Here is a 27,937-nt window from a genome sequence, read left to right on the forward strand (position 1 = left end):
TACATACAATGGGATAGTATTCAGTCTTAAAAAGGAAGGAAACTCTGGGCTTCCCTGGTGGTGCAGTGGTTAAGAATCCACCTGCCAATGCAGGGGACACGGGTTCGAGCCCTGGTCCGGGAAGATCCCACATCTTAGTTGTGGGATCACAACTAAGATCCCACATCTTAGTTGCCGTGGAGCAACTAAGCCCGTGCGCCACAACTACTGAGCTTGTGCTCTAGAGTCCGTGAGCCACAACTACTGAGCCCGTGTGCCACAACTACGGAAGCCCGCACGCCAGAGCCTGTGTTCTGCAACAAGAGAAGCCACCTCAATGAGAAGCCTGTGCACTGCAACGAAGAGTAGCCCCCGCTCGCCGCAACTAGAGAAAGCCCGCGCGCAACAACGAAGACCCAATGCAGCCAAAAATAAATAAATAAGATAAATAAATTTTTTTAAAAAAGGAAGAAAATTCTGATACATGTTACTACATGGATGAACCTTGAAGACATTATAAGTGAAATAAGCCAATCACAAAAAGGCAAATACGTATTATTACACTTATATGAGGTACTTAGAGAAGTCGAATTCTTAGAGACAGAAGTATAATGGTGGTTTCCAGGGGCTGGGGAGAGGCGGGGATGGGGAGTTATTGTCTAATAGGTACAGAGTTTCAGTTTCACAGGATGAAGAGTTATGGGTATGAATGCTGGTGATGGTTCCACAACAATGTGAATATATGTACCACTGAACTGTGCACTTAAAAATGGTTAAGATGGTAAACTTTGTTATGTGTATTTTTCCACAATGAAAAAGGAAGACTTCAATTAAAAAATCAGTTGAATATAAATATTATAAATATTTCTGGGAAGAAATGGTAGGGGTGGCAGCATCTTCATTTTCATATTATTTAGTGATATTTTCATCTGATTTTTAAAGGTGCTTTTATTATTTTTAATTTTTAAAATTTATTTATTTGGCTGTGCCAGGTCTTAGTTGCAGCATGTGGGATCTTTTAGTTGTGGCATGTGGGATCTTTAGTTGCAGCATGTGAACTCTTACTTGCGGCATGTGGGATCTAGTTCCCTGACCAGGGATCAAACCCAGACGTCCTGCATTGGGAGCGCGGAGTCTTAGCTACTGGACCAGCAGGGAAGTCCCTGTTTCATCTGATTTTGAGAGGAAAATTAGAAAAGAGCAGAGAGCTTGTTTGCTGGACATTAGGAAACCCATTGCACAGACAGGAAAAAGCCGCAAGTGCTGGTTTGCTCCCCATTGTATGTGTGAGAGTTTCTCCTTCTCATATCTTACCATTAGACTTGAGATAAATTCGTCTTTCCTTGAAAACAAGTTTACACAAACCAATCACCTCTGTTGACAAATTTGCATAAAAGCAAGCAGTGAGAGCTAGTGCATCTCAGAGAAGGCTTCGCTCAGTTGACCTTCAGCTCCGAATTACACTTCCACTGACTAAAAAACACTTCTAAATGGCCCTTGGGAAGTAATTTGCCCAGATAGAAATACAAAGGCAAGAGAATCATTGAAGAGAAGGGCATTTTGTTTGGCGTTTAAGCGCTGAAATAGAGGAATCAGTAATGAAATGTGTGGTAACTTTCGTGATTTAAAAACAACCAGAGCACAAGGGCCCAATTGCTCATCAGAGAATCTTTGGGGCCCCAAGAGTAGGTAACTCTGCCCCAATTTGGCTCTAGCCTCGAGCAGCAGAGGCTGGTGCACTAGGACGCAGCAGGTTCCTTAGGTGTTCGGGGCTTGCATTCAGGAAGTATTAGGGAAGTCATGGCACCTGCAGTTTGGGTCTTCATGCCCATGTTAAGTTTCTTCTGCTGAGATATGAGTACCAGGGGATTACTGCCTGAAAGTACCCTTGGGGAGTCCCACGGTGACTCCAGAGAAGGGCCACAGGAAGCCAGAAAGACCAGGGTCAAATCCTAGCTCTACCTATCAATTGCGCTGTGACTCTGGAGAGAGATTTGACTTCCTTATAGCCCTGAGAGTTTGTTTCAGTAGGTCTGAGACAGAATCTAGGAATCTCTATTTTTAACCAGCCCAGCATATGACTCTGATACTAGAATCCTGGTTTGGGGCTGTTTCCTAGAATTGGTAGTACCTAGAGTCAAGCATGAACCCTGGAGCCAGACTGCCTGGGTTAATTTCAGCTCCACCAATTTAGGAGTTGTATACTCTTGGGCAAGTTACTTCACTTCACTGTCTCAATTTCCCTATCCATAAAATGGTGATAAAGGTCGTACCTATCCCATGGGGTTATTGTGAGGTGATCTCAAGTATGCTAATTGTGTAAAGCATTTAAAATGAAACCACTTACACAGCAAACACTGTTATTCTAGAGCTACAAACCTTTATCTACAACTCCAAAATTAAAAGAATACTAAAAATCAAAAAGTCTTCCCCTGAAGTTTGGCACAAATTAACTTGGCAGCAAAACCTGATCTGACAGGAGGCTATTGTTAGTCTGTATTTATCCCTTATTCTGTATTAATAAACTTACGAAATATCAACATGTTTGATTATGGAATGCTGCTCCATAGCCCCAGAACAGGTGTAACATAATAAATTGTATATTTGTGTATTTCCTAAAAATCTGAAATATTCTCAATTTCAAAACACAGGGGTTTCAGAGAAGGGAGTGTGAACCTATATTTTATTATCCTTTGTTGGCCAGAGACCCTGTGTGACAACCATTGTGAGAAAACTCGCCATCTGGTGGTTGCAGTGGAGAACAAACAAAACCAGAATAAAACAAATAAACAAAATGCCATAAAAAGTTCCAATAGCGTAGAGCTTCCAATACAGTATATATACAAAAAACTGATTGTAACTTAAAATTGATTACTAAGTCTAAATTGATTATAGACTCTAAATTGGAATCATAAATTTTAAAATATTTAAAAATTGCTTTATCAGTTTGCTGAGGTTTCCTAATCCCAGAGTGACTCCTACTCCTAGCCAGGATGCAGGTGGATTTAGCATGTGCTACTTAGACTAGAATACTCTTTGATATTTTTTGCTTTCCAATGCTTTCATTCTCACTTTCTTCTCTGAGACTTTCTTTTCTTACCTAATAGAATGCAAATCAAATGCCTTTGGACACCTTTCCCTTTATACCTAACACAACCTTTATGCCTGGGGTCAGCAAACTTTTTCTGTTAAGGGCCAGTTTGGACTTTGTGGGCCATTTGGTTGCACCTACTCAACTCTGCCATTGTGGAATGCAAGCAGTCATAGACATTACATAAATGAATCAGGGTGGCTTGTGTACAAAACTTCATTTATGGACACTGAAATTTAAATTTCATGTAATTTTCACAAGTCACAAATATTAGTCATGATTTTTAAAAACCATTTTAAAATGTAAAAACTATTCTTAGCTTGTGAGATGTGCAAACACAGGCAGTGGGCCAGATTTGGCTCATGGTGTAACAGGGAAGAGCCAATTCTGACTCCATGTTGGATCTGTTTCTTTTACTTTAAGCTTTGCTTTTTTTTGCTTTTGATATTGTAATCAAATTACAGTCTATAGCTGTAAGCGTACATAATGGCCTGCCACAGGGAACCCTGCCCCTCTGCCTGTTAAACTAAAAGGCTTTTGTTCAGCTCACAGAGAGACATTGACCCTGCCCACCTGTGAATGGCTGCAGAAAAGAAATTAACACATCCCCTCCTATTTTTTGTTTTTTTAAAAAAGATTTATTTATTTATTTATTTTTGGCTGTGTCAGGTCTTTGTTGCGGCACGTGGGCTTCTCTCTAGTTGTGGCACACAGGCTCCAGAGTGTGTGGGCTCTATAGTTTGTGGCACACAGGCTCTCTAGTTGAGGCACGTGAGCTCAGTAGTTGTGGCGCACAGGCTTAGTTGCCCTGCAGCATGTGGGATCTTAGTTCCCCGAGCAGGGATTGAACCTGAGTCCCTTGCATTGTAAGGTGGATTCTTTACCACTGGACCACCAGGAAGTCCCCATCCCCTCCTACTTTGCAAGATAAATGGTCTTTTTACTTTACTTCCTCACCTCCTCCCGCTCTGTTCTACAAAAGAAACTGGCACTGAGACCCCGAGAAGATGGTTTTTTGGGTACCCTAGTCCGCCATCTTCTCGGTCTGCTGGATTTCCAAATAAAGTCTCTATTCCTTGCCTTAACACCTTGTCTCTCAATTTACTGGCCTGTCATGTGGCGAGTAGAGCTTGGGCTTGGTAACAATGGGAGGGCTATAGTTTGCTGATGCCTGCCCTAACTCAGGGTTTCACAACCAGTTAAGCAGTGATGTCAATTCTTATTGTACATTCTTTTAAAATTCAGACTTCTCTGGAATTTCCCACATTCAGAAGTTATTTGGCAGGTAAGATTCTGTTCAGGGAGCACTTTGGAGTGAGGCCGCACCCCTTATCCCCACCTTCCTGTTGAACCATCCAGGTCTACGTATTACTTTCACTGAGCTTGTCAAATGAAATACTTTGTTTTGTGCAGGCGTGTAAAATATTGTTTTTCTGTTGCTTTCTTTTCCTTTGCTAACCCAGAAGGCTTAAGACCTTTATTATTACTATCTGGTCTAAGACGTTCCTAAATGGAGATTTTTAAAATTTTCTAAATCGATAAAGCCAAAGTCTGATTTTTTTGTTTTGGAACTATCATTAAAAATTTTTTTTTAAATCTTTGCAATAATCAAACTTACAAAAACGTTAGTACATTACAGATAATCTTCTCCTGACCCATCTGAGAGTCGTTGACCTGATGACCCATCACCCCCTAATACTTCATCAGGAAATTAACACTGATGTTACTACCACACAGTCCTCAGACTTGTTTCAGCAACTGTTCTAATAACGTTCTTGATAGCAAAATGATCCACTTCAGTTCGTTCAGTTAATTTATGTGTCTTCAGTTCTTTGGTTATTCTTTGACCTTGGTAGCCTTGGCACTTTTGAAGATTATAGGCCTGTTATTTTGTAAAATAACAATTTTCAATTTGGATTTACCTTATACTTCCTCATGATTACATTCAGGTTTTGCATCTTTGGCAGAAATATCACGGAAGGGATGCTGTGTTCTTCTCAATGCGTCCTATCAAGTGGTGGAAGACCCAGATTTCTCCCATTTTGTTCACTTAAGGTGAACTCTGCCAGGCTTCTCCATTTTAAAACTCCTCTTTTTCCCATTGTACTTAAAAAATATTTTATGGAGAGGTACTTTGAAATTACTTACATATCCCATTCTTCATTAAACTATTCATTCATTCATATCAGTATAGACTCATAGTTTTCTCTTTTATTCAGTCATTTATAAGCCATTATTTGGATGCTCAGATTGTTCCAGATTTGCCCGGTAAGTCCCTTAAGGCTGGGTTCTGTGTCCTTTTGACATGCGATTATTGTTTTGAGTACTTCCTTGCTTTCTTGCTCGTCTCGTACTTTTCCTGCCCGGCCATGGAATCCGCCATTTCTCCAAAGACTCCTGGCTCCTTTAAGTGGAGAATGTAGTGCCTGAATCTGGATGCTAGGTGTATGCACTGCACTGGAGCAAGAGGGGAACTGCTGCTCCACGGCTCACTTAGTGGACAGTGCTCCCCTATATTTCTTTATGTTGAAATTCATGAGTTCACACCAAAACCCAATACCCCCTATATTCAAACCCAATACCAGAGTTTATTCTAGTCTTTTCCCTTTCTGATGTGTAACATCTCCTCTAAAAATGAGAAAGCTGGCTTCCGTTATCCTTAATATTTCTGCTTATTTAATCAAGTTCCCTGTTCCTACCCAATCCACCATTGCCATCCCTCCCCTGCGTGGATGCCCTTCCCATCCCAAGTGTAGGATGACTTCCAGCACTAGGCCACACCCCCAGCTCCTACCCACACACACCAGGCTGGGAACCCATGTGGATGCCTGCCCCATCTAATGGTGGAATTGTGGGTAAAGGAAAAAGGGGAAGGGGAAGGCTGAGTCTTGTTGAGGTTTTATGTAAATTCCACAAAGGAAGAGATCTTGGTTTTCGTTGATGTATCCCAAATACCTAAAACAGATCCTAGCACGTGGTAGGCAATAAAAAACACCTTGAAAAATTTATAAAACTATAGGGTAAACAGTTCATTTAAATTCTTTATATTCAAATATTTAACTTCAAGATATTTCCCCATCATAATAGATTAACTTTTTATAACTATAAAGTTATCAGATTCAGGAAACAGTTAAAAAAAAAAAGGTTAAATCTCTGATTAGGCAATGTGAAGTTTGTCTTAAATTTGGATTTATGTGCATGGATAAAACCTCACAGAATTGCACTGAAAACATCAACATTGTTTGGGACCAATTTAACAAAATAGAAAAGGTATTACTTCTGAACAATATTAACAGATACATTGTTAAATCAGAACACATGGAGACAACTTCAGAGATGGATACAGGTATGGGGGGGCTGAAGCTTACATAACTTTGGAGGCATTTTTTAAGGAAAAGAATTAGGTACAGGGTCTTATAAGGGGACTGTATAAGTGAGGAGCCCTGAATTTTAGGTAGCAAGTCTGCTCCTGGAAGGGAGTCAGAGTGAAAGTGTCCAGGCCCAATGCTCAGCACAGAGCAGGCATACAAAATTTTAAGATATTACTGAAGAACTCTGCATCCAGCCTGTTCTTCTACATATTAGGTCCTAAACAAATCTCTCCTAGATACTGCTAACTGACCCCTGACTTGTCCCTCCTTAGAAAACAGGTTTTAACGAAAGTTTTGCTGTTCAACCAGGAATGACACAGGATTCCAATAAGGTCTTATCATTTTAATTGACTTTAATGATTATTGCTCATCTGCAAGGATTAATATTGCATTCATTAAAAATCATACAAAATAAACTTGTTCCTCCCAAGCTGCTCTCTACACGCTCCCTCTGATGCCAGACATTTTCCCACAGTGTCCTTTGTTACATGGCTTGACAGAGACGGAGCCCTTATCTAGTATTCCTATGGACACAGTAATAGACATGGGAGCAGGGGGCAGGCCAGAGGGCAGCAGGACCTGGGCCCCTTCCCTCCAGCAGAACTCACACGATGGATACCACTGTTGGCCAGGTTACCTCCCCTAAAGGATGTGCTGTTCTGATTGGCTGGTTAAACGCCTTGGGAAAAAGGGCTTGAACCATTAGCATCTACAGAGAAGAAAGCATGGTCACACTGGCAAGGAGTGCGAATGGGCTGGTTACGGAGAAACAGGAGAGGGAAAAATGTTTTGGCAAGATCACTGACCCCGCTAGGAAGTCACAGAGTGAAAGCTTTCCTTCTTAAATTTCTATTTTTAATGTCTGTCTTCTCTGATCAATGGCAATAGGGAAATGAAAATTTCTAGTACCTAGCACTACTGCCTGACCCAACTTTGAAGGATCACCAGCTAGAACAAGTTGAGAATTTAGAATCCTGGATAATTATACACTTAAAGCTCATGAGCACAAAGCTCACCTGACCATGCAGAAATGCTGGTAAGCAGGGTGCATGGCATGGGAATACATCTCTCTTATCTCTGAGGATTCTTTCAGAGTGTGAGCCAGGACACACTGATTATTTTCTCTATGCGCAAACTGCCCTTTAAGGTCTCAGTTCATAAACCTTCTGTGACATGCGTCAATCAAAAGTGGTACTGCTTCTGTAAAACTAAAGTCCCAGACAAGTTATACAGAGCTAATTTCCCTCAGCCTGACCCAATTTATCATTCCTCCTCCCATCCACATCTACCTCCCTTTAAGTATTTTAAATTGCAGAAGCACAGCTGATTAGAAACTTGCTCTTAAAGGATAAATCCTAAAGACAGAGCTCAGTGCTGTATACTGAGTAATGGCTCAAGAAATTTGCTTTCAGCACAAGCTGATGGGGCAGAGCTGATAAAATTTACTGTTATGGCCCCAGTTCACTGATGCTATAAACTATGGGCTAGAAACAGAGGGATTATCAGAGTTTGAGATCTGCATTTCTCTAGACTCAACTCTGCACTTTTAGCTCCAAAGGTTCAAAAGATAAACTGACAACAACCACTCAAGCGGCTCCTCAGTATTAAGACTAAACATTTTTCTTACTTAAAAAAACAATAAAAAAACAAACAAAACAAAAACAAACAGAAAAACCCAGAAATAAATGCTAGGGGACAAAATTCAACTTAATAGAGTACAGTCTGGATAAAAACCTGGAAAATGAGAGGGTCTGGTGGGAGTGGAGGAAGGGCTGTACTAAATCCAAGTGGGCCTACCAGATCTTAACAAGCGACACTCACTAGTACACATCTCTGAATCAAACATACCACCTTTACACAGGAAACAGGGCTTGGAACATCTAGGGGAAATTAACATGCACCACCTATACATAACCTACCTGCCTGGTAGGTACCATCCCTGCTCCTCTGAAGAAGTGAAAGAGCACTGATTTCAGCAGCTAAGAAATGGGCTCTTTTAAGGCAATTTAGACATTGCAGATTGTTCCACATAGAAGGTACCTTAGCATTTCCTGTTAATAAGGTACCCAATTAAGACTATAAAGTCCCCAGAAATGGTAAAGAAAGAATCACCTTTCTGGGCTGGGAGAGTAAAATCCTTCTTTAGTGACTAGGGTGAGAAACCTTGAATCTCAGTTTCATCTAAAGAGCCATGAAGCAAGTTCCTGTGTGGTCTGCAGAACTTGGATAATGAGATGAAAAAACAAGAAAGAAATTATAGGGAAAAAAATCAAGAGGAAAGGATTAAGAAGAAAATAAAAGTTTTCTTAAAAAATATTTCTTTTAGAGTTGTGTGGTTCATGTGGACTGGTCCTTGGTAATACGGTCCATTAGTATCTGTAAAGAAAGAGATTGACTGTTTAGTATTTGTGTCTTCCACATGAGCGTTCCAAGAAAAGAATCCAAAACAGAGAACACTCTCCAGGGTCCTTCCCCTGCCCAGGCCAGGGATGCCTGCAGTAATTCCCCAGGGATTGTTCCTCCCTGTGCTTCCAAAGGATTTCCAGCAATGCCACCTCTAGCTGTATCTCCTGCTCCCTAATACTATACATCAGTGGTTTTCAACCCTGACAATACATTAGAATAATCTGAAGAAGTTTTACAAAATAAGCCGGGGCCCCATTCTAGACTAACTCTATTAGAATCTCTGGGGGTGAGGCTCAAGCTCCAAAATCTTAGAAAATGCTGACTTCTTTACATCTACTACTAGATATACAATTTCTCTGTTTACCTTGTTAGTGTGGGGCAGAGTTCTTGTACTCTTCAAAATTAGCTATAACACTATTTAAAAAAGCTGGCTAGCCTGCATGGCTTAATATTGGGGAGAAGAGCTTTTCATTTACTTTCTCCCAAGTTACCTGTAATAATTGGGTTTGAATGGCCCGTTTTTGTTGAGTCCCAGATATTTTGCTTGGTCATCTGTCAGCTCTGTAAGGTGGGCATCAAATGATGGCAGGTGCAAGCTGGCAACGTACTCATCTAGGAAGAACAAAGCGGCAGGGGGGCAGACTCCATTTCAAATATGCCTCTCAGGGCATAGCTTCCCCCTATTTTCATCTGAAGCTTCTTTGAGAGAGAGGACAAGGCTTGGAATAACTTCGAAAGAATCTGACTCGGAATATTTGCTTAATTTAAAAAACCCCTCAAAGTTGCCTTTAAGGTATTTCTCTCAGTACATCCAGAGTGCACTTAGAAAGCCATCTGCCAGCGGGACAAAATGGGCCGACTTGTTCCTCCCCATTCTTCTCTGGCAAAGCTTTTGGGTTCACCTCAATGGCCAACATACCATGTACTATTCTCACTTTCCTGCAGCAACTTCCTTAGCTGGATCATAGTCAAATTATGAATCAAAGTGGACACCAGTAAGGTCAAAAGAGTTAAGTCATCAACATTTACTTACGATAAGATCCATAAAGGCCTCAAATCTTAGGATCATGGATTTCTAAGGCAGCCGGCACAAATGTATTAGTTTTCCACAGATAAGCTTCGTGGGCTTTTGCCTTTATGAATATGAATTAAAAACCAAAAGCCAACACCCAAAGGTAAGCTGAGGTAAGCTGCTGAAGGGGACAACAGCAAGAAGTTTTTTAGCTTTAAGAGGACAGGGGTTTGGGCTGACCAATGAGAGGGGAGGTTGGCGCCATACTCAGAAAGGTAAAGAACTAAAGATGATGTATTAAGTCACGTGAACACAACACAGCTGACCCCTGGAATGACAGATTTTTTGTATATCTCATAGAAGATGGACAATAAAAACTATATTTGTTTGTTTCTCTCATTTTGGTCCCAGGCTGTAATCAGTGGTAGTAAGTTTACTAAACTTCATAAAGCTACTCAGGATAAGAGCATCTACCCCAAACCATTGGCTAAAGCACCTTTACTCATTAGCTGTAATTCTTACAAAAATTTTGCAATATATTTACTATTATTCTCACTTTACTGATAAAGAAACTGAGGCTCATGGAGATTAGAACTTGTCCCGAGGTCCAAAAACCACTAAGTGCTAGAATAGGGATTAGAATCCTGACTCTAAATCTAATGCTTTTCACGATATTCATTTTACCAAACCATGCAACAGTCTGGGGATCAATATAGGTTTCTACTGTTATCACTCACCCATTTTCTTAGGAAGCAAGTATACATCTTGTTTGTATCGTCCCTCAGGTGCATTATAGAGTTCTATCAGTGCCAAAGCCTAAGAAGGGAAAAGAGGGTCAAAAAACACAAAAACACTTCTTAGGGACGTTAAAAAACAAAAACAAAAGAACTAGATTTAACAGGGTCTTGGGGTAAATATTTAAGTGATCTACCACAGTGACAGCACACAGGACTTGGACTGTAATAAACACCAGCACACAACATGGGAGGATTTACTGGTGCTTTTGTTTAGTTCCTAACAAAAGAAGACACTAAATACAATTGAGCTGAAACACTATATTCTAAATTAAAACAGCCAACCAAAGGGACACAAACACTGACTCTGCCTGACTAATGATTATTTTCTACACTTCAGAAAGCCGAAATCTTGACAACTTGTAACCTGAAGAAAACAGGTTGATAAGAACACAGGAGGGCACACTCTCATTGGAACTCTGATCTACGCCCAGTTCCACTCATCTTAGTGCAGGCTAAGCCGGCCTTTTGTCACATACCTGTGTTGTAGCTGTGATGGACAGAACAAAGGTGGGAACTGTGGAGCAGCTCAGATTGAGCAGACGACCCTAAAAAGTTGAAACAGAGCCCTGGTATGAGTTGTGTTATCCCTCTGTCATGTCATGCAAGTCACACAAATGCTGGAAAGGACTTTATACTCCTTCTAGACTCAGTTAGTAGAGGAAGAATTACAGTTCCAAATCAGGACTCTAGGTTTTATCTTATTTTCTGCAAGTCCATCTGAGTCTGACAAACTGAAGAATCAGCTGTGGTCAGGAAGTAGTATGTTACTTAGTAAAAAGTAGATATTTTTTGAGTGATTCTATTTGGAGACCAGACTATTTGAGAAATATACCTCTACCCAAAGACAGAATTCAGGGAAACATAGGCCGAATATGTTTACCCTGCCACCCCTCCCCGGATGGCTCTAACCATATTGTTTGTGCTGTACTGCCCGAACCCTTCTGTGTGTGCACCTCTGCCAGAAGGACGACGCGTTTGCCATCTGGCCAGATGACATGATCCACCTGAGAACGTACTCGCTCCCATGTCAGCTCCGGAGTGCGGAGGCTGGTCTGAAAGGAAGAGAGCGCAGTTGACTGGCTATAATGCAAGGAAGCAAAAAAAAGGCCTAGCAACAAATCAATGAGAGAAGGCTTACCACATCAATTTCCGTGTTTGAGTGGCCCATATTGCATACGATACAACTGTTTTTCATGCGATCCAAATGCTCCCGTGTCACTACGTTCTTATTTCCTAAAAGTAAAGGACAGTGGCTGAGGAAACAGATCCTGGCGGGGAAAGGTACTGACTAGCTTTCAGTTAGAACATGGGACAGAGGTTTGCTGGCCCTAAAGAGCATGTATACATTGTGAGGAAAGAAGTGTGCGTTGCCCAACAGCTCTTTAGGCTCAGTTTTTTGGTTTTAAGATCAAACAGGATAAAAAGCCATCAAGGAAAAAGGCTCTTTGTTCAGGAAAATATGTTAAGGTTCTGATAGCTTACTCTAGTTCTCAGACTTTTAAACACAACACAGGTCTTACTTACTTTATATAAAAGTTAATTAGATCATTTTCAAGATTTAACCTCAGAGTTAATACTCCTCCATGTACAGCAAAGCACTGACACTTACCTGTGCAAGTTATTACGACATCAACTTGCCGGATGACTTCATTCAGCTTTACCACCCTGAACCCATCCATGCTGGAAGAAAAGGAAGGAACACTATGAGCAAAAGCAAGGAGGCAGTGGGACAGAAGCTGGTCACAAAATGAGACAATTAAATGTCTCTCTGAAGTTAAATCCAGGGCTACCTCACTGGAATGGTAGTAATAAGCTGTGCTAAACTATACACACTGGGCTCTTCAGACTCCCCAAGGTTCCATCCAGGAAGGGAAAACACCAAGAAGCTCTATGAGTGCCCTATGATTACAATGCAGGGAATAAAGCAATCTTAGCCTTCTCCTTCTTTGAGAAATTTCTCCAAGGAATGGTTAATACAATAATCAAACTCTTAGAAACATAAAGTCCCTGGAGTGAACCTAATGGTATTACCGCTGTTCTTACCAGGCCTGCAGAGCACAGATGGGGTCAATTTCTGTGATATAGACAATTGCTCCGAGGGCCTTGAGAGCAGCACAGCAGCCCTTTCCCACCTGCAGAGCATAAGGAAGAAGTCAGGTCCATTCAGGCACAGATACTTAGGCAGGTAGGCTCTCTGGGAGATGGGAATTAGCCTCCGTGAAACCACCAATCATCTAGCAAGTCCTTGCAAAGATGCTCCAATCCAAGCAGAGGAGAAACAGATCCTGATTATGTTGTGACCCTTAGAGGAGTGATTTAGCAGACATTTCAAGGGCTTTAGCAAGGGCTGGAACTTGGGATAGTAAAAGAGATAAAGGAAATAAAAGTATCACCATCAAGGAAGCAAGACCAAGGAAGATCAACTGTAACCTCTAGATTCTTGTTCCAGGAAAGCCTGATAACTATCACTTGAGAAGCATCTCACTCAAGGACAGCCTAGCAGCTCAGAAACTTCTGTGGGTCATTGTTTATGACAATAAATAAAGTCTCCTGTCATCTATTCTAGTTTAGAGATAATCAACTATATGCCACTTCAGATTTTACCCTTCACTCCACTAAGTCACCTGTGGGACCAAAATGCTACATATTTACTTGAATTAAGTCTCATAATGAAAAGGTTACTGTTATAACTGGGTGGAAATGATGGCAACATTCCATACCATAAGACAAAGTGGTGAAATCTGAAAACTCAATTCGTTCTATATGTCTCTATTCATAAATCTGAATAAAGGACTTTTGCTACTATTTTGAGACACTTTATCTAAAAGCATATTTTAAACCCTGCATCAGTAACTCTACATTGACAGCACAAGTCTCCTTCACTCAAAATTTCTAACAAGTCTGTGAAAAGGCAGACACTGAGGCCCAGCTACTTACCTCACCATAGCCACACACCACCACTTGTTTCCCACCAAACATTACATCTGTGGTCCTCTTCAGGCTGTGGAAACAGACAAGCCTCAACTCAAACATTATTAGATCAAATACAGTCCCTCTGAAAATTTAAGTGTGGGCAATGCCCCATAAGAACTTCGACTGGAAGTTGGCTGGGCTCAGTATGAGACAGAATGCCTCTAACAAACTTTTAAAGCCACAGGAAGACCAGGGGGCAAAACTGGAGGGATATCAGACTAACATTATAACCCAACCCAAATTTACCCCCTATAAATTTGAATAATTATACGTTTCAACCTACCCATCTAAAATGGATTCTCGGCAGCAGTATAAGTTATCAAATTTCTGTTTGGTAACAGAATCGTTGACGTTCATGGCTGGAACACAGAGTTTCCCAGCTTTGGAGAGCTGATACAGCCTAAAGGGAGAAGAAAGCCACAAAAACAAAAACAAAGTTAGCTGGTAAAACACAGTAGCTGGCAAAGTCTGCCTAATTCTCTTCAAGCTCTGTGCTGCCCTCCCCAGTCTTATTTATTGCCCAAGAATATTAGTAAACAAGGTAATTCCTTGTTATCCCTCCTAACTTCTTTTCATTTTCTCTTTCCCAACTCCCCCGCCCCCCGCCTTTTTTTGGAAGGAAAAAAACCTTTCAATTGAAGAAATTTACTTCTCTTTCATAAAAGGGGATACATTTCCTTAGACCAGCATTTTCTTAATCTTTAAAAAAAATCCATGCCTACTTCTGATAAAGATTATCAATGATTCTGATATGGTCCCGTGTGTGTGTGTGTGTGTGTGTGTGTTTAAGCATGTGCAAGGTGCCCCCAAAGGAGAAACACTCTCTCAGATATTTTACAGGTACTCCAACAAGCAAATAATATTTTGCCCAGTTTTATTTTTTGTAATGTTTATAACATATAGTTTTACAATAGATTTTTTTCGTATTTCAGATATAAAATTATAATCCAAAATTGAATACAGTTTTTCAAGATATATTCATTCCCTACCTCCCAGCAATGACTGAGAATCACAGTGGAATAAATGGGAGAGAAAATCTCTGAACTAGAGTCTGAAATAACTTCCTTTTAGGGTCTCCTTGATTTTTTCCAAAGGTATATATACTCAAAAGTTTTATCTAATGAAGATACTCCCATTTAGTTACAAGGCTGAAACATAGCCCTAAAGCCTAAAAGAGACGAGAAGAATCTGCTGAGGCAAGGACACAAGGGGCAGCTACTCCAGAATCTGTTACCTGTGAACACCAGTCACGCTCTCTTCCACAATGCCTCGGATCTTCTTAAACACGTTTGGATACTTCTTATAAACCCAGTGGGTTAAGTCTCCCCCATCATCCAGGATCTATAGAACAGCCAGAAGACTTCTATGGGCATTCAGGCTGCTAGAGCTGGGGGGAACTTTGAACCCACTTTCTGCACTAGTAAGAGAGCCCTGAATGTTTTGGAGAGCACTCCTCAGAGCTCCTTAGAGCAGGTTTAGACAGTGGAAACACAGTCAAATTTGTTGGTGTAAAATGGTTAAAAGGATTCCTAAGTTTGTTCTAGGCTATGGTGAAGAGTAGTAGGCTAATCACAGACTCATTTTTTAGTCTAGAGCCCTGATATAAAGCCCCTTGGAACGTAAAAGGAGAGCTGGGGCAGGAAGGAAAGAAACCAGAATTTTACTCCAAAGAGGTACCATATCATTTTCTTCTATTTCATTCTGCTGTGTATGAGCCACATGTGTTCAGTTGGTCTTACCCTTCCCCCGCCTTTCCATTCAGTCCTCAGACCCATCCTGAATAGGTATCAAGCTAACCATTTTGGCAACAAAGTAAGTGCATAAGACCAAACATCCGAAACATATTTAGGGAACCATGCTTTGAGGGAAAAAAGGAAAGAAATCCATTGTCAAAAGTGTAGGATGAATATGCATTATTACCATGTTGGCTTGCCACCCATCCATGTTCACACAGCGGTCAATACACCACCAGAAGTCATCTTCTGACTCGCCCTTCCACGCAAACACTGCAACTCCTGTAGAGACGGAAACAAATCAGCTCATTCCTCTTTGGGGGAGTGTCCTATACCAACATCACTCTCTGAGATCCAGGTGAAGAGAAAAAGGCTAAAGAAATTACGCTGGAAAGGAAACAACTTACGCAGGGCAAGAAGTCAAAAGAGCATCTTTAGTTCAGAAATTAGTTAAGAATTTAAGGGATTTTTGTTTTTGAAAGTATTTTAGAACCTTAAAATGTTATTCACTTCGGTCAATTTTATACGTGGAACTTTATTCTAAGAGATAAAATGAAGTGGGAATCAAAACAAAGCTGTTCACTACAGCATTATTTATATTAGCAAATATCTTGAAACAAACTAAATGTTCAACATTAGGAAAACAGTGAAGTAAAATCACATGGCCATATGACTATTATAAATGATGCTGTCGAAGTTTTCAGTGACATGGAACTACTTCTGAAAATGTTATATTTACGTTATAAAATTGTATATATACCGAGACTTATTTCATCTCTGTAAAAAGTGAACAGAAAAATGGAAAAATATGTCAAATATTATCCCTGTGTAGCAGGATTTCAGTTTTTTTGGGGACCCTCTTAAATTTTCTGCAATAAACATCAGAAAAGAGTAAACAAGAAAAACAAAAGTACTATACAGTTGCTTTCTGAGGATCATAGGAAGATGGGAGAACCTTAAAGAAACTTCAGAGTGATTTTCCTTTGAACATTTTAACAATAAAAATTACTTTATGTTTAACTGAACTCATAAGTAGTTCATATATTTTCAATGCAATATTGAATACCAAATTATCTAATGAACTATCAAATAGATGGTACCTCTTACTTGTGTTCTCTCAAAAGTGAGGAGACTTTTGTGAAAGGAGACCAGCTGAGCTCATACTCACACAGCTCAGTTTAAAGTTCTTTCTCATTCATTTAACATTAGAATTGGCATTTCCCCATATATTATATTCTTTACAAAGATCATTTTAAATGACTATACAATATTCCATTATGCATATGGACCTTTATTATCCATTTCCTTCCTGTTGACACTATTACCCTCCACATTTTACAGCACCTAGACATACATGACATTGTAAAGATAATTCTGATATGTAAAAATTATGTTTAGATAATTATTTTGCAGCAAAGTCGGTGAAAAAAGCTGAACTTACCAGCCTCAGCCAGTGCTGCAGCCACTTCATTCTGAGTGGAATAGATGTTGCAGGCAGACCAGCGGCACTGAGCCCCCAGGGCACAGAGTGTTTCAATCAACACCTATATAGATGTATAGGAAGACAGAGTGAGAAGGAGGAGGGCCAGACTTGAGTGGTAACTAAGAGAACAATGCCCAGCAACTCAGCAGCAACAGGTGCTACACTGGGAAGTTACAAAAGGGTGTGTAATCCACTAGTCAGTACACTGGAATCTAACTTTACCCCCCAAAAATGGTCCCAAACGTCTTAATAACATATTTATAACAATCACATTTTTGCAAATCGAGATCTCCCTAAGTCAGGTTGGTTAAAAGTAGGTTATATCTACACAATCAAAGTAGAAAACCCCATTACTGTGTAACTGGGAGGTTCCACTTAATAGTTAGCACTTGGAAGTTAGATAGGGAAGGAAAAGCAAGTAAAAAAAAAAAAGAAAAAGTGTCCCTCCCCACCCCCACTCCCATCAGAAGACCATCACTTTTCTCCCAACAAACTCACCGCTGTCTGGGCTGTGATATGTGTACAGCCCACTATTTTAGCACCAGCCAAGGGCTTCTCCCCCTGAGCACGTTTCCTGAGTGAAATCAGAGCAGACATGTCTGTGAAAGAACAGAGTATTTGAGCTAGGTCTGCACTAGCAATATCATTAATTCCTGCCCCAGCGACATCTAGGGCTGGTCTGGATCTGTTGAGATACGGTGAGGTAAGGAAGAAAAAACTCTAAGCACATTTTTAATTTTTATTTTATTTTATTTTTGGCCGTGCCACGTGGCTTGTGGGATTTTAGTTCCCCGACCAGGGATTGAACCCGGGCCCTTGGCAGGGAGAGCATGGAGTCCTAACCACTGGACTGCCAGGGAATTCCCTCTAAGCATATTTATTTGATGTCTGGCAGCTTCAACTGCAGAACAACAGCAGTGAGTTGTCATCTAATCACTTGGAATTTCTCTCTTCCTCTACAGTTTCAGCCTTATATACAGAGGGCTTATATGTAGTCAAATTCTCAAAAGTGACAGAAATGGAAGGTGAGTGTCACCATTCATCTGGGAGAAGAGGGAAGTAGTTATGGCACTGGCTAATGGATTCCTATATACTACAATCATCAGACCAGGAAGAAAGACTTTACATCAGCAGAAGCCACTTGCTTCTGTTCTTCTACGCTGTCTAATCCTATTCTATCAGTTTGTTTCAGTTCTGTACTCCTGCCCAGTATAGAACATGCCTCCAATGTGAAAACAACAAGAGTAAAGAGACATTATTGCGAGTGGGGCTGGGTAGAGAAACCAAGATTTAACTGATTGTCAGTCATTTTTATACTCTTGCTCCAGCAGAGGGTGCTCAGGATCAAAGACCAAAAGAGACCCTAGGTCACCACATCCTTAGCTGAAAACCCTCCCACATTTGCTGCTTCTGGGAAATCTGGGTCTCTGAGATTGGCAGCTATGGTAGGATCCCGCAGAACTAACCACCATGTACTGATCCAGGACTTGCTGACTCTGCAAGCAGATCTTTGAATATGGTATCATGCGGGAGGAAAAGGGAAAGTACTCTGTGTAATTACCACACGCTGAGAACAGGAAGCAGCAGGGAGAACAAGAACAAGAATCCTGAGGCTCAAGCTCCATACAGATAGATTTGTTTATATAAAAGTCCAGGATACTGGAGTTTCCCAGAAGACTTTCAAGTTAGCTTGCACGCCTTAAGTTGTTTGTGCATCCTGATGACTAGCAAGTGGGCTGCTTCTGGTCCCCTACCCACTCCCCTTCTTTACCTTGCTCTGCAATCTCAATCTCCCGGCGTCCAAATTCTGCCTGCTTGATGTTCTTCACACAGAAATTGCTGCTGCCCTTGGAGTTGGTTTGCTGCTTTTCTCGGGGGGAAACCTCATCATCAGAGCTATCTGTATAGGACGCAGCTAGAACCAGGAAAGAAAGAAATGAGGAAAGAAAAACCTCAATGGCCCCAACTCCCCAGAGTGCAGTCACCAAGGGACTCTCATTTAAGTTAAGCGAACACTCTTAATTGGAGCCACCTTTTACGTCTCTCTCCGTTCTACTCCTCCAGGGTCTAAGAAATGGTATGAATGAAACTGTTGTAGATCTTTCGGTATTGTGGCCCTTTTACCCGCCCCCCCCCCCCACACCGATGACTTTGCCATTAGTGCCTGTGATAAGGAGCTATTGATCCCAAACCTGCACCAGCTCAAGAGAATCCCTCAAAACAGGGGCACTTGGTCCCAACCGGGACTGGAACCAGACATGGCAAAAATGGAAGAATAATTTAGGCCATATAAGGAATGTTATTTCTATAGATCACTAGTTCTCAAACTTAAGTATCTAAAGCATCTGTCAGAATCACATGGAAGGCTTGTTGAAACACAGATGGCTAGGGCCCCACTGCCAGAAACTCCCATTCAGTAGGTCTCAGATGGGACCCAAGAATTAGCATTTCTAACAAATCCCCAAGTGCTGCTGATATTGCTGTTTAGAGGATCATACTTTGAGAACCATTAATGTAAAAGAATAAAAACAGTAAGATAACCTTATCTTATAAAATCTTATAAAGAGATTTTACAGTAGGTTGCACTAAGGAACACAGAAATGGCACAAAAGATGAGCAGCACTGATTCTGTTGCCAGCCCTGAGATCACTCACGATGTTCAACTTTAAAAAGCAGCTTCACAAAAAGCCAAAAATGTCCTTGCAGATAGATACGCGGGAGAATATAAAACAAGGAGAATATAAAACAATCACTCCTTACCTCTCAAATCATTTTTTTTCTCTCATTGAATATTTTCCTGATCACCGTCTCTGCCAGTGTACCAGGTCTCTCGCTGACTTCTACATACACATCCTCCTCTGTCCAGCTAACACAAATACTACTAAAGGTTATCTATCCACTAGGACAATTTAACTCTATCACTAAGCTTTTAAAAATGCTCTACTAGGTCCCCATAAAACATGACCATCAAGATCTTTAAAGACTTCTTAAAGCTTCCATCACTCATCCCAACTTTTTCTCTCGTAACTCAATCTTTCAAATTTTTTTCTCTTAGCTATAATTAGCCTGCTTGCCACCTATCACTTTTTGTATCTGTCTCACTCCAAGACACCTTTTCACTTATGATAGCCATTATATTTTGGAACCTTTTCTTGCACACATGCTCACAGTGAGACTGCATGTTCATTTATTTCCGTACTTAACCCTGTATACCACCATTTGTACTTGTCTGCCTATCTTGTCCATAATGGGTTAACAGTGTCACAGGGCAGAGAATAAGTTTTTAAAAATTGTCTATCCGTTTCTTTTTTTTTTTAAACAGTCCTTATACCTCAAGCCCAGTCCTAATGTTAGTAATACAATGCAAACAAGATTATGGCAAAAGAAAATAAATGGCTTTTGGTACAAATTCCTTTGCTGACATTCATAGCAATCTATGACCTTGAGCAAGCCTTTTAATCTTTTAACAATGTTTCCTCAGTTGAACAATGAGGGGGTTGGATTAGATGCCCCGGTTCCTCCAGTACTCAAACTAAGATTCTATATCCTTTTCCATGTTAATTTTCTAATACCCGCCTCTAAAGTTGAGAAGGGCACAGTTCAAAGCAGAAAAAAAGACTGCTTGTATAGGGTTAAGATAGGAGAGGAGAACTAAAAAGAAACAGCTGGAGCCACATTAGTTGGACTCTTTCCCACTCCAGAGGTTAACAGGGGAAGATATTTCAATATAAAGGGTAACTACTAAATAAAAAGAGCTAAATACTAATTTTTTCTTTGCGGTACGCGGGCCTTTCACCGCCGTGGCCTCTCCCACTGCGGAGCACAGGCTCCGGACGCGCAGGCTCAGCGGCCATGGCTCACGGGCCCAGCGGCTCCGTGGCACGTGGGATCCTCCCGGACCGGGGCACGAACCCGTGTCCCCTGCATCAGCAGGCGGACTCTCAACCACTGCGCCACCAGGGAAGCCCACTAATTTTTATTGTTGACAATTCAAGCAGTCTTAAAGGCAAGAAAGAAAAATAGGTGGCAGGGTATATCTTTAACAAAGAAATCAGAAATTATGCTTCCAAAGTACACCTCTTCTTCAAGGCCCGTTCTGGCAGCCAAAATGCCATTGATTTTCTCCCTTCTCAATGTGAGTGAATAAACGTGGGAATGGGAACCGGCCCAGTACTACCAACCAGGAACTGGCCACAGACCACACACAGAAAGCTTCTCCAGCTACAACCCTGGCTGGGAACATTCCCATTGCTCAACCACTAGTTTTCAGCTTTCAGCACAAAGACAGGCAGTCCTGACATGAGGTATTTTCAGATCCTAGATAAGTGAAGAGAACTGGGTAGAGTACTAGCTCAAGACTCTGGAATAGGGAGGAGAGATCAGAGAGAACAGGAAGTTCACACCTACCTGAACTGTAGCTGTCAGTGGAGGACTGAGAAATAGAGCGAGACAAAGATCGTCGACCAGTCTTGGTGGGGAATTTGGTGAACTCCTGCATGTCATCAGCAAACTGGATTTGCTATAAGAGGAAGACAAAAAGTTGAAACTTACAACAAGGATTCTATGAAATGTTTCATTTTTAAAGGCCATACATTGCCTCCCCTCAAAGCTAGTATTATCAGGTGGCTCCTACTAAGCCAGTAATTCTTCCACCAGAAATGAGGGTGGAGGAGGCTATTCTCTGACTCCTCCCAAAATGCCAATTACTATCTCTTCCTGATGGCTTCAGCAGAATTTTGTGGGGACAGGGGGAGGAGAGAGAGCTTAAGACCCAACTTCGTTTAGCATTTGTCTAATTTCACAGGTCTTCCTTCCCACGTTCCATAAAGTTTTCTTTTCTCTTCTCTTATAACCCTGAGACATTAAACTCTTTACCCTTGCTCTCAACTCTATCAAAAAGCAGGCATAATCTCTTAGGGCTTCTGCTTGATTTTTATTTCAGAATATTCTCTTGTAGCATATTCTTATCCTGAAGTTAGCAATGGTCTTGTTTTTTTGAAAGAATTATGAAGAGATGCCTTAAATGGTGATGGGCATTGGGGTGCTAATAGTCAGAGTCCAATCATGTACCTATCCTTCACAAAGCCAATTGGTTCTGGAATATTGCCAGAACCTTCTATACACAGTAAAATACCAGAATATTCTAATAAAAATTTAAAAACACACATACCATAGTAAATTCCAACTAATTAGGACTAATATATATATATATTTTTTGCGGTACGCGGGCCTCTCACTGCTGTGGGCTCTCCCGTTGCGGAGCACAGGCTCCGGACGCACAGGCCCAGCGGCCATGGCTCACGGGCCCAGCCGCTCCGCGGCATGTGGGATCTTCCCGGACTGGGGCACGAACCCGTGTCCCCTGCATCGGCAGGTGGACCCTCAACCACTGCGCCACCAGGGAAGCCCAAATTAGGACTAATTTGAAAGGAGGAGAGAATAATGACTTGGTAAACTCTGTATTAAAAACTTACTTAACCATAATTCAAAAAGAGTCATGTACCATGATGTTCATTGCAGCACTATTTACAATAGCCAGGACATGGAGGCAACCTAAGTGTCCATCGACAGATGAATGGATAAAGAAATATGGCACATATATACAGTGGAATATTACTCAGCCCTAAAAAGAAACGAAATTGAGTTATTTGTAGTGAGGTGGATGGACCTAGAGTCTGTCATACAGAGTGAAGAAAGTCAGAAAGAGAAAAACAAATACCATATGCTAACACATATATATGGAATCTAAAAAAAAATGGTTCTGATGAACCTAGGGGCAGTACAGGAATAAAGACACAGACGTAGAGAATGGACTTGAGGACACGAGGAAGGGGAAGGGTAAGCTGGGATGAAGTAAGAGTAGCACTGACATATATACACTACCAAATGTAAAATAGCTAGTGGGAAGCAGCTGCATGGCACAGGGAGATCAGCTTGGTGCTTTGCGACCACCTAGAGGGGTGGGATAAGGAGGGTGGGAGGGAGACACAAGAGGGAGGGGATATGGAGGTATACGTATGCATATAGCTGATTCACTTTGTTATACAGCAGAAACTAACACAACACTGTAAAGTAATTATACTCCAATAAAAATGTTAAAAAAACTTTCTTAAATGAAATAAGGCAGAAACAGATAACTTTTGAAGGATACTTGGAAGACTGGCTTTAATAAATAGCCAATAGCTTACAATTAACATTATTTATAGTTAAATTAATTAGTGTTTCTGAAGTGTAGGAAAACACTTCTATTAACTGGTTTAAACCTTCCTCCTAAACTCCTGTTTAAACTCTGATAAACCCTTTCTTTGAAATATAAAATAAACCTCGACCTCCTCTGAAAAACAGAATGGTTTGAGAATCTGAATCAAGCTTCTCCTCACAAGCTGATTAAATCTGAAAAGGTTCCCATGGAGAATTCATTAAGCTAAGTTTTCAGCAAATAATATCTGGAAATGTAACCTATTACAGATTAAAATCTTCTCTCCATAATGCTAGCAACCTGGTTATAGGCATTTTGAAGCCAGGAATAGTAAAACGCCCATTAGTTACAGCTGCTAAACATTCCCCTCTGTCATATGTACCCTCCAGCTAGGGTAGCATCTGGTGGCAGTGTAAGAATCAGGCATAACTTGTGCAGCCTAGGCACAGGCAGCTAATATGAGCAAGGCGATTACTGAATTAGTAGGATCCTACAGGTAATGAAGCAGTAATCAAGGGAACACAGACTTGTGTTTTTACACCAAGAATCAAAGCAGAGAATACTGATGTCATAGATAATACTACTGGGCAGCAGGCCTGAAAGAAAAACTTCAGTGTACTTTCATTTTAAATCCACCTTGGCTTAACATCCAGCTGGGCAGTTTTTCTTTAGGTTACTTTGTGAAATAGAGAGGAGGCAGAGTCCACAGACTGTATTTTTAAGTTTAAGGATAGATCCTAAAGGCATGGAAGGGAAAGCGAGCTACATATTCTGGCATCTAGACCAGGATCTTGCACATAGGAAGCGTTCAATAATTATTTGTAGAATGAGTGAGCCTTTCAAATTTCTTTCTTCTATAAGATCAAATCAATCAAATTTCAAAAATAAGTAAATAATAAAGATTCAAGCTAAACCACAAACACTACACCTGAACTTGATTAACAAGTATCTTCGTACACCTGAAGAAGCAGCTTTTTTAGTTTAGGTGCTAAAACTTTAATCAGCTTAAATGTCAAAAACACAACTGCCTTTCAAACCCAAACCAAACCAAACCGAAACCATTTTATTGAAGTGGCCACAAGTCAGCATCTACCCTTCTAGATAGGATTTCCCACTGTATGTTCACATGACTTCTGCAGTCAGCAAAGCTAGATTTACTGAAGGGATTAATCCAGGACCAAGGTAATGACTTTCAACCCAATATGCAGTTATTTTGGTGGCAGAAAAAACAGTCAAGAGACCATCAACACCGTTTAACACTCTCCAGAGGCAGCTCTTCCTCCATCAGCTTCCTTGCTCCTGGCCTAGGCAGCCTATTTGGAAGTTGCTCTCCTCTAATGACTGTTACGATTCCCTCCCTGTTCATCTTTTTTTCCCCCCCAAAGGTTCTGGGTATATTCCCAGACACCACCTACCTGGGGGTAGGAAGGGTGGGGGAGGGAAATGCAATAACATTTGCAGTTTTTTTAAATAAAAAATATAGGCAGCCTGCTGTGTCAAGACAGATATGTATTTCTTTAGCAACCTAAGAACTAACAGTCATAATCCCACCTTGTAGAATGGGATTAGGCTTTAGTAGCCTAAAGCTTAGCAAAATCTTTCCCATCTAAAAATATGAGACTGTTGCAAGCAGCTTACTGATCACGGCAGCGCCTCATCTCTCAGATAATGAACATGGTCCATATTTGAAGTGGGCAGAGAGTTAACTCAGGCCATGACATAAATGGGTCACTGTCTATTCTTGCAGCATATTGATAATCTCAATGCTTATAAATAAAATGATTCAGCTACACAAAGATATATGATAACCTTGTCTTCTCTCCCACCCCAAACTACTTGCAGAAGAGAACCTATATCAATAACTGCTGCTGTGAAATGCAGCTTCTCTGCTAGTTTCCATCAGGCCTGCTAGCTCCACTGGCTGTCTTCAGAGCTAGTAGCTCTGTCTTCTCCTTGGTGAAATACCTCCTGGAGTGTTGTTCACCTTCACATTGTAAATAGACAGTGTTGCCAAAAGCAATTTACAGATATCACAAGTTTTCTCTCTAGTGAAGCCAGATCTCAATAATAGCCTTCTAATTGGGTTGGACTCACTGCATTTAAGCAAAACATGGTTATTTAGTTGAAAACAAAATACAAAAAATGACGACAAAGTCGTCTGTTTACTTCCTATTTATCATGATTTCTTCCAATCATTATTAAGTCTTAATTGGTATGCTTTCATGTTTCTTCAAATCTAGACCTGTAAGGAATGCCAGGTCTAATATGATGTAGGATGGGGATGAGGAGGAGGGAAAAGAAGATAGTTGAAGTCCAAAAACGTCTGAAATTCAAAAAGTCCTATGTTAAAGAACTATTTTGTTTCAGTACTCACTACCCCATATAAACAGCCTTACCCACAACAAACACACCAGTGTTCTATTTTTTTGGCCGGGCCACATGGTTTGCAGGATCTTACTTCCTCGACCAGGGATTGAACCCAGGCCCACGGCAGTGAAAGCACGGAGTCCTAACCACTGGACCGCCAGGGAATTCCCACCAGTGTTCTATTCTTGAACTAATATCAATCATATATGAGAAAGGTTAGAATATCAGATTGACCCATTCTGCAAATAGCACATCCAAATACAGAAGTGTACTTGCTGTGCCTTAGCGACTCAATTAAATGTCAGGCCAATTTTATGTGCTATTTTAGAGCACCTTTTAAAATAGCTTGGTGGGTACAATGGTTGACTCTTCTATGTGATACTGAGAATGGTAAGAAAAGCTCTACTGAAGAAACAATTTGGTGTATGGTACATCTACCACCTAGTGGTAAGTCTAGTGACAGACTGAGCTAAAAGAATTGCTCTACAGAACTTAGCAAGAAGAAGGAATCATAGGCAATCGATAACAGCTATAAGACTCCAGAGAAGAAAAACTGTCATATACTACTTGTTTAGTTGATCTTAATTGATTTTTTTTACCATCAGAAGCTGAGAAGTTTACTTCCACAAACACATGGTCTATCTACTCAGATTAAGTAGCTTAATTACACTTCCTTCCCAGGTCCCACCCAATTTTGCCTTCTAGGTCCTAAATCAGAGAATTAATAGCCACCAGAATTCCGCTATGACACTATGGCCAGTGGAGGGTGATCAGGATAATATTCAGGGTATTACATTCCTTTAGTCAATACATCTAGTAGGCACCAACTAAGTACTCAGTGCTATTTCAGGAAAGATCTATGGAAGATCTATGGACTCCTTCCAGGACTCCTACCACATCTTTTCTAATCCCCTTTTCACACATCTTCTGGCTAATTTAGTCTTTCTTCCACAGATTCTACTCTCACCTGCTTTTTTTTCAGAGGAAATGAAGAGAGTATGGCTGTCAGCATAAAAAAAGTCCAAGACCTTTTCTTGATACTTACCACTGATCAGTCTGATTCCCATTTCAGATGAATCCAAAGAAACAGTTATCAATAAACACCAACTTCTTGGTACAAGAACTATTTCAGACTTTCAATCAGGGAAAAGAAATTTCCCAAATGAAAGGCATCCCTTTCTCAACTCGTGGCCCGCAGGTACACCAACAGAAAACAGCTTATCTCAAGGGAATCAATCTCAGGCCACAGAGTCGAACCCAGAGCCACCTCCAGTCACTTCTTCCATTCCCTGGTGCAGAAACCAGTCTTCTGAGACTCGGCAGGTTTTGGCTGCTCACTGTCCTCCTTCCCTGTCTCAAGTTTCTTAAGTTCTCAGTTTCCCCAGATGGGGCCTGAGTTTCTAGAGGGAGGGGGTAGGCAAGCTAATCACAGCACACATCTCCCTCCCCCACTCCACTGGGCTGTGTCTCAATAGTAACAGGATATAACACACACACACACACTGCTAGAATCCAATTCCACTGTCAGAAGAAACACTCCTTTCAAAATGGGACTCAACTTGATCTTTCTTCAATGTTGGTGGGAGCAAGGGGTGTGGCAAAACCAGGGCCCACACTGCTGAGTCACTTAAATGGTGAGGAAGGAACATAAAGCTTGAAAAACTCTGCCAAAGAGTGGTTTTACCCTTATCAGCTACTCCCCCTCTCTTGGTATTAGAGAGCACACTTCATTGGCTTTCTATTATCTCCTAAAGTGCTCTAGTGAAAATGAGTGATCTAGGCCTCCAACTGCCAACTAGAGGTAAAATTAAGAGGTTTAAAAAATGGCAACAAGTGGGCTTCCCTCGTGGCGCAGTGGTTGAGAGTCCGCCTGCTGACACAGGAGACACGGGTTCGTGCCCGGGTCCGGGAAGATCCCACATGCCGCAGAGCGGCTGGGCCTGTGAGCCATGGCTGCTGAGCCTGCGCATCCGGAGCCTGCGCTCCGCAACGGGAGAGGCCGCAGCAGTAAGAGGCCCATGTACCACAAAAAAAAAAAAAAAAAAAAGCAACAAGTAAGAGGAAAGGCTTCCTTATCTTTTGAAAACCACAAATTACAACAGAACATAACACGCAACCGGACTATGTTTCAATGCCTATTTAGCTATCTACCTGTCCAATTGCCTGGCCAGTCCCAACTTTCCTCATCCTCAATCCGTCTACCAATATTATATGAAAACATTCCAGTCATTCTTCTTTTTCTCCTGACACTGAATTATCATTAATTCTAGGGCTGGTTTTTTTTTTTCGTTGCTGTTTTTTGTACAGGTGACTGAAGAAATCTAGGTTCTTGGAACATACCCATGACTTTACTGATACACCAAAGTTCCCCCCACCGCACCCCCCAGCACCAGTTGGCACTTTCTATTTATTTTTCCAACTTTATTATGATCATTTTCAACATAAAAAAATTAACATAATATAATGAACATTTGTATACCCTCCATCTAGATTGAAGCTTTCCATTTTCCATATTAGGTTTCTTTC

The 27,937-nt window shown here is 41.0% G+C and overlaps 1 protein-coding gene across 2 annotated transcripts in view; it reads right to left on the reverse strand.

Moving 5' to 3' along the window:
* Nucleotides 1-6,763: 6,763 nt before the first annotated feature.
* Nucleotides 6,764-27,937, reverse strand: part of AHCYL1 (adenosylhomocysteinase like 1) — a 40,836-nt gene continuing 19,662 nt past the window's right edge. Inside the window, exons 2-17 of one of the 2 annotated variants that reach the window (XM_029229164.1) lie at nucleotides 21,253-21,364; nucleotides 18,617-18,760; nucleotides 17,344-17,444; nucleotides 16,804-16,906; nucleotides 15,550-15,644; nucleotides 14,864-14,970; nucleotides 13,913-14,029; nucleotides 13,594-13,657; nucleotides 12,700-12,788; nucleotides 12,266-12,336; nucleotides 11,795-11,889; nucleotides 11,610-11,708; nucleotides 11,133-11,201; nucleotides 10,597-10,675; nucleotides 9,339-9,459; nucleotides 6,764-8,817 (exon numbers count right to left, since the gene is read on the reverse strand). In XM_029229164.1, the coding sequence (XP_029084997.1) occupies nucleotides 8,811-8,817; nucleotides 9,339-9,459; nucleotides 10,597-10,675; nucleotides 11,133-11,201; nucleotides 11,610-11,708; nucleotides 11,795-11,889; nucleotides 12,266-12,336; nucleotides 12,700-12,788; nucleotides 13,594-13,657; nucleotides 13,913-14,029; nucleotides 14,864-14,970; nucleotides 15,550-15,644; nucleotides 16,804-16,906; nucleotides 17,344-17,444; nucleotides 18,617-18,760; nucleotides 21,253-21,364 (1,473 nt within the window). In that variant the 3' untranslated portion in view covers nucleotides 6,764-8,810. Of the gene's footprint in view, nucleotides 8,818-9,334; nucleotides 9,460-10,596; nucleotides 10,676-11,132; nucleotides 11,202-11,609; nucleotides 11,709-11,794; nucleotides 11,890-12,265; nucleotides 12,337-12,699; nucleotides 12,789-13,593; nucleotides 13,658-13,912; nucleotides 14,030-14,863; nucleotides 14,971-15,549; nucleotides 15,645-16,803; nucleotides 16,907-17,343; nucleotides 17,445-18,616; nucleotides 18,761-21,252; nucleotides 21,365-27,937 lie in introns of those variants that run through there. The other variant, XM_029229165.1, reaches the window with a different exon arrangement.

This window comes from Monodon monoceros, unplaced genomic scaffold (assembly GCF_005190385.1).
Source record: "Monodon monoceros isolate NGI ecotype Baffin Bay Population unplaced genomic scaffold, NGI_Narwhal_1 Super_Scaffold_18, whole genome shotgun sequence".
NCBI classification, from domain to species: domain Eukaryota; kingdom Metazoa; phylum Chordata; class Mammalia; order Artiodactyla; family Monodontidae; genus Monodon; species Monodon monoceros.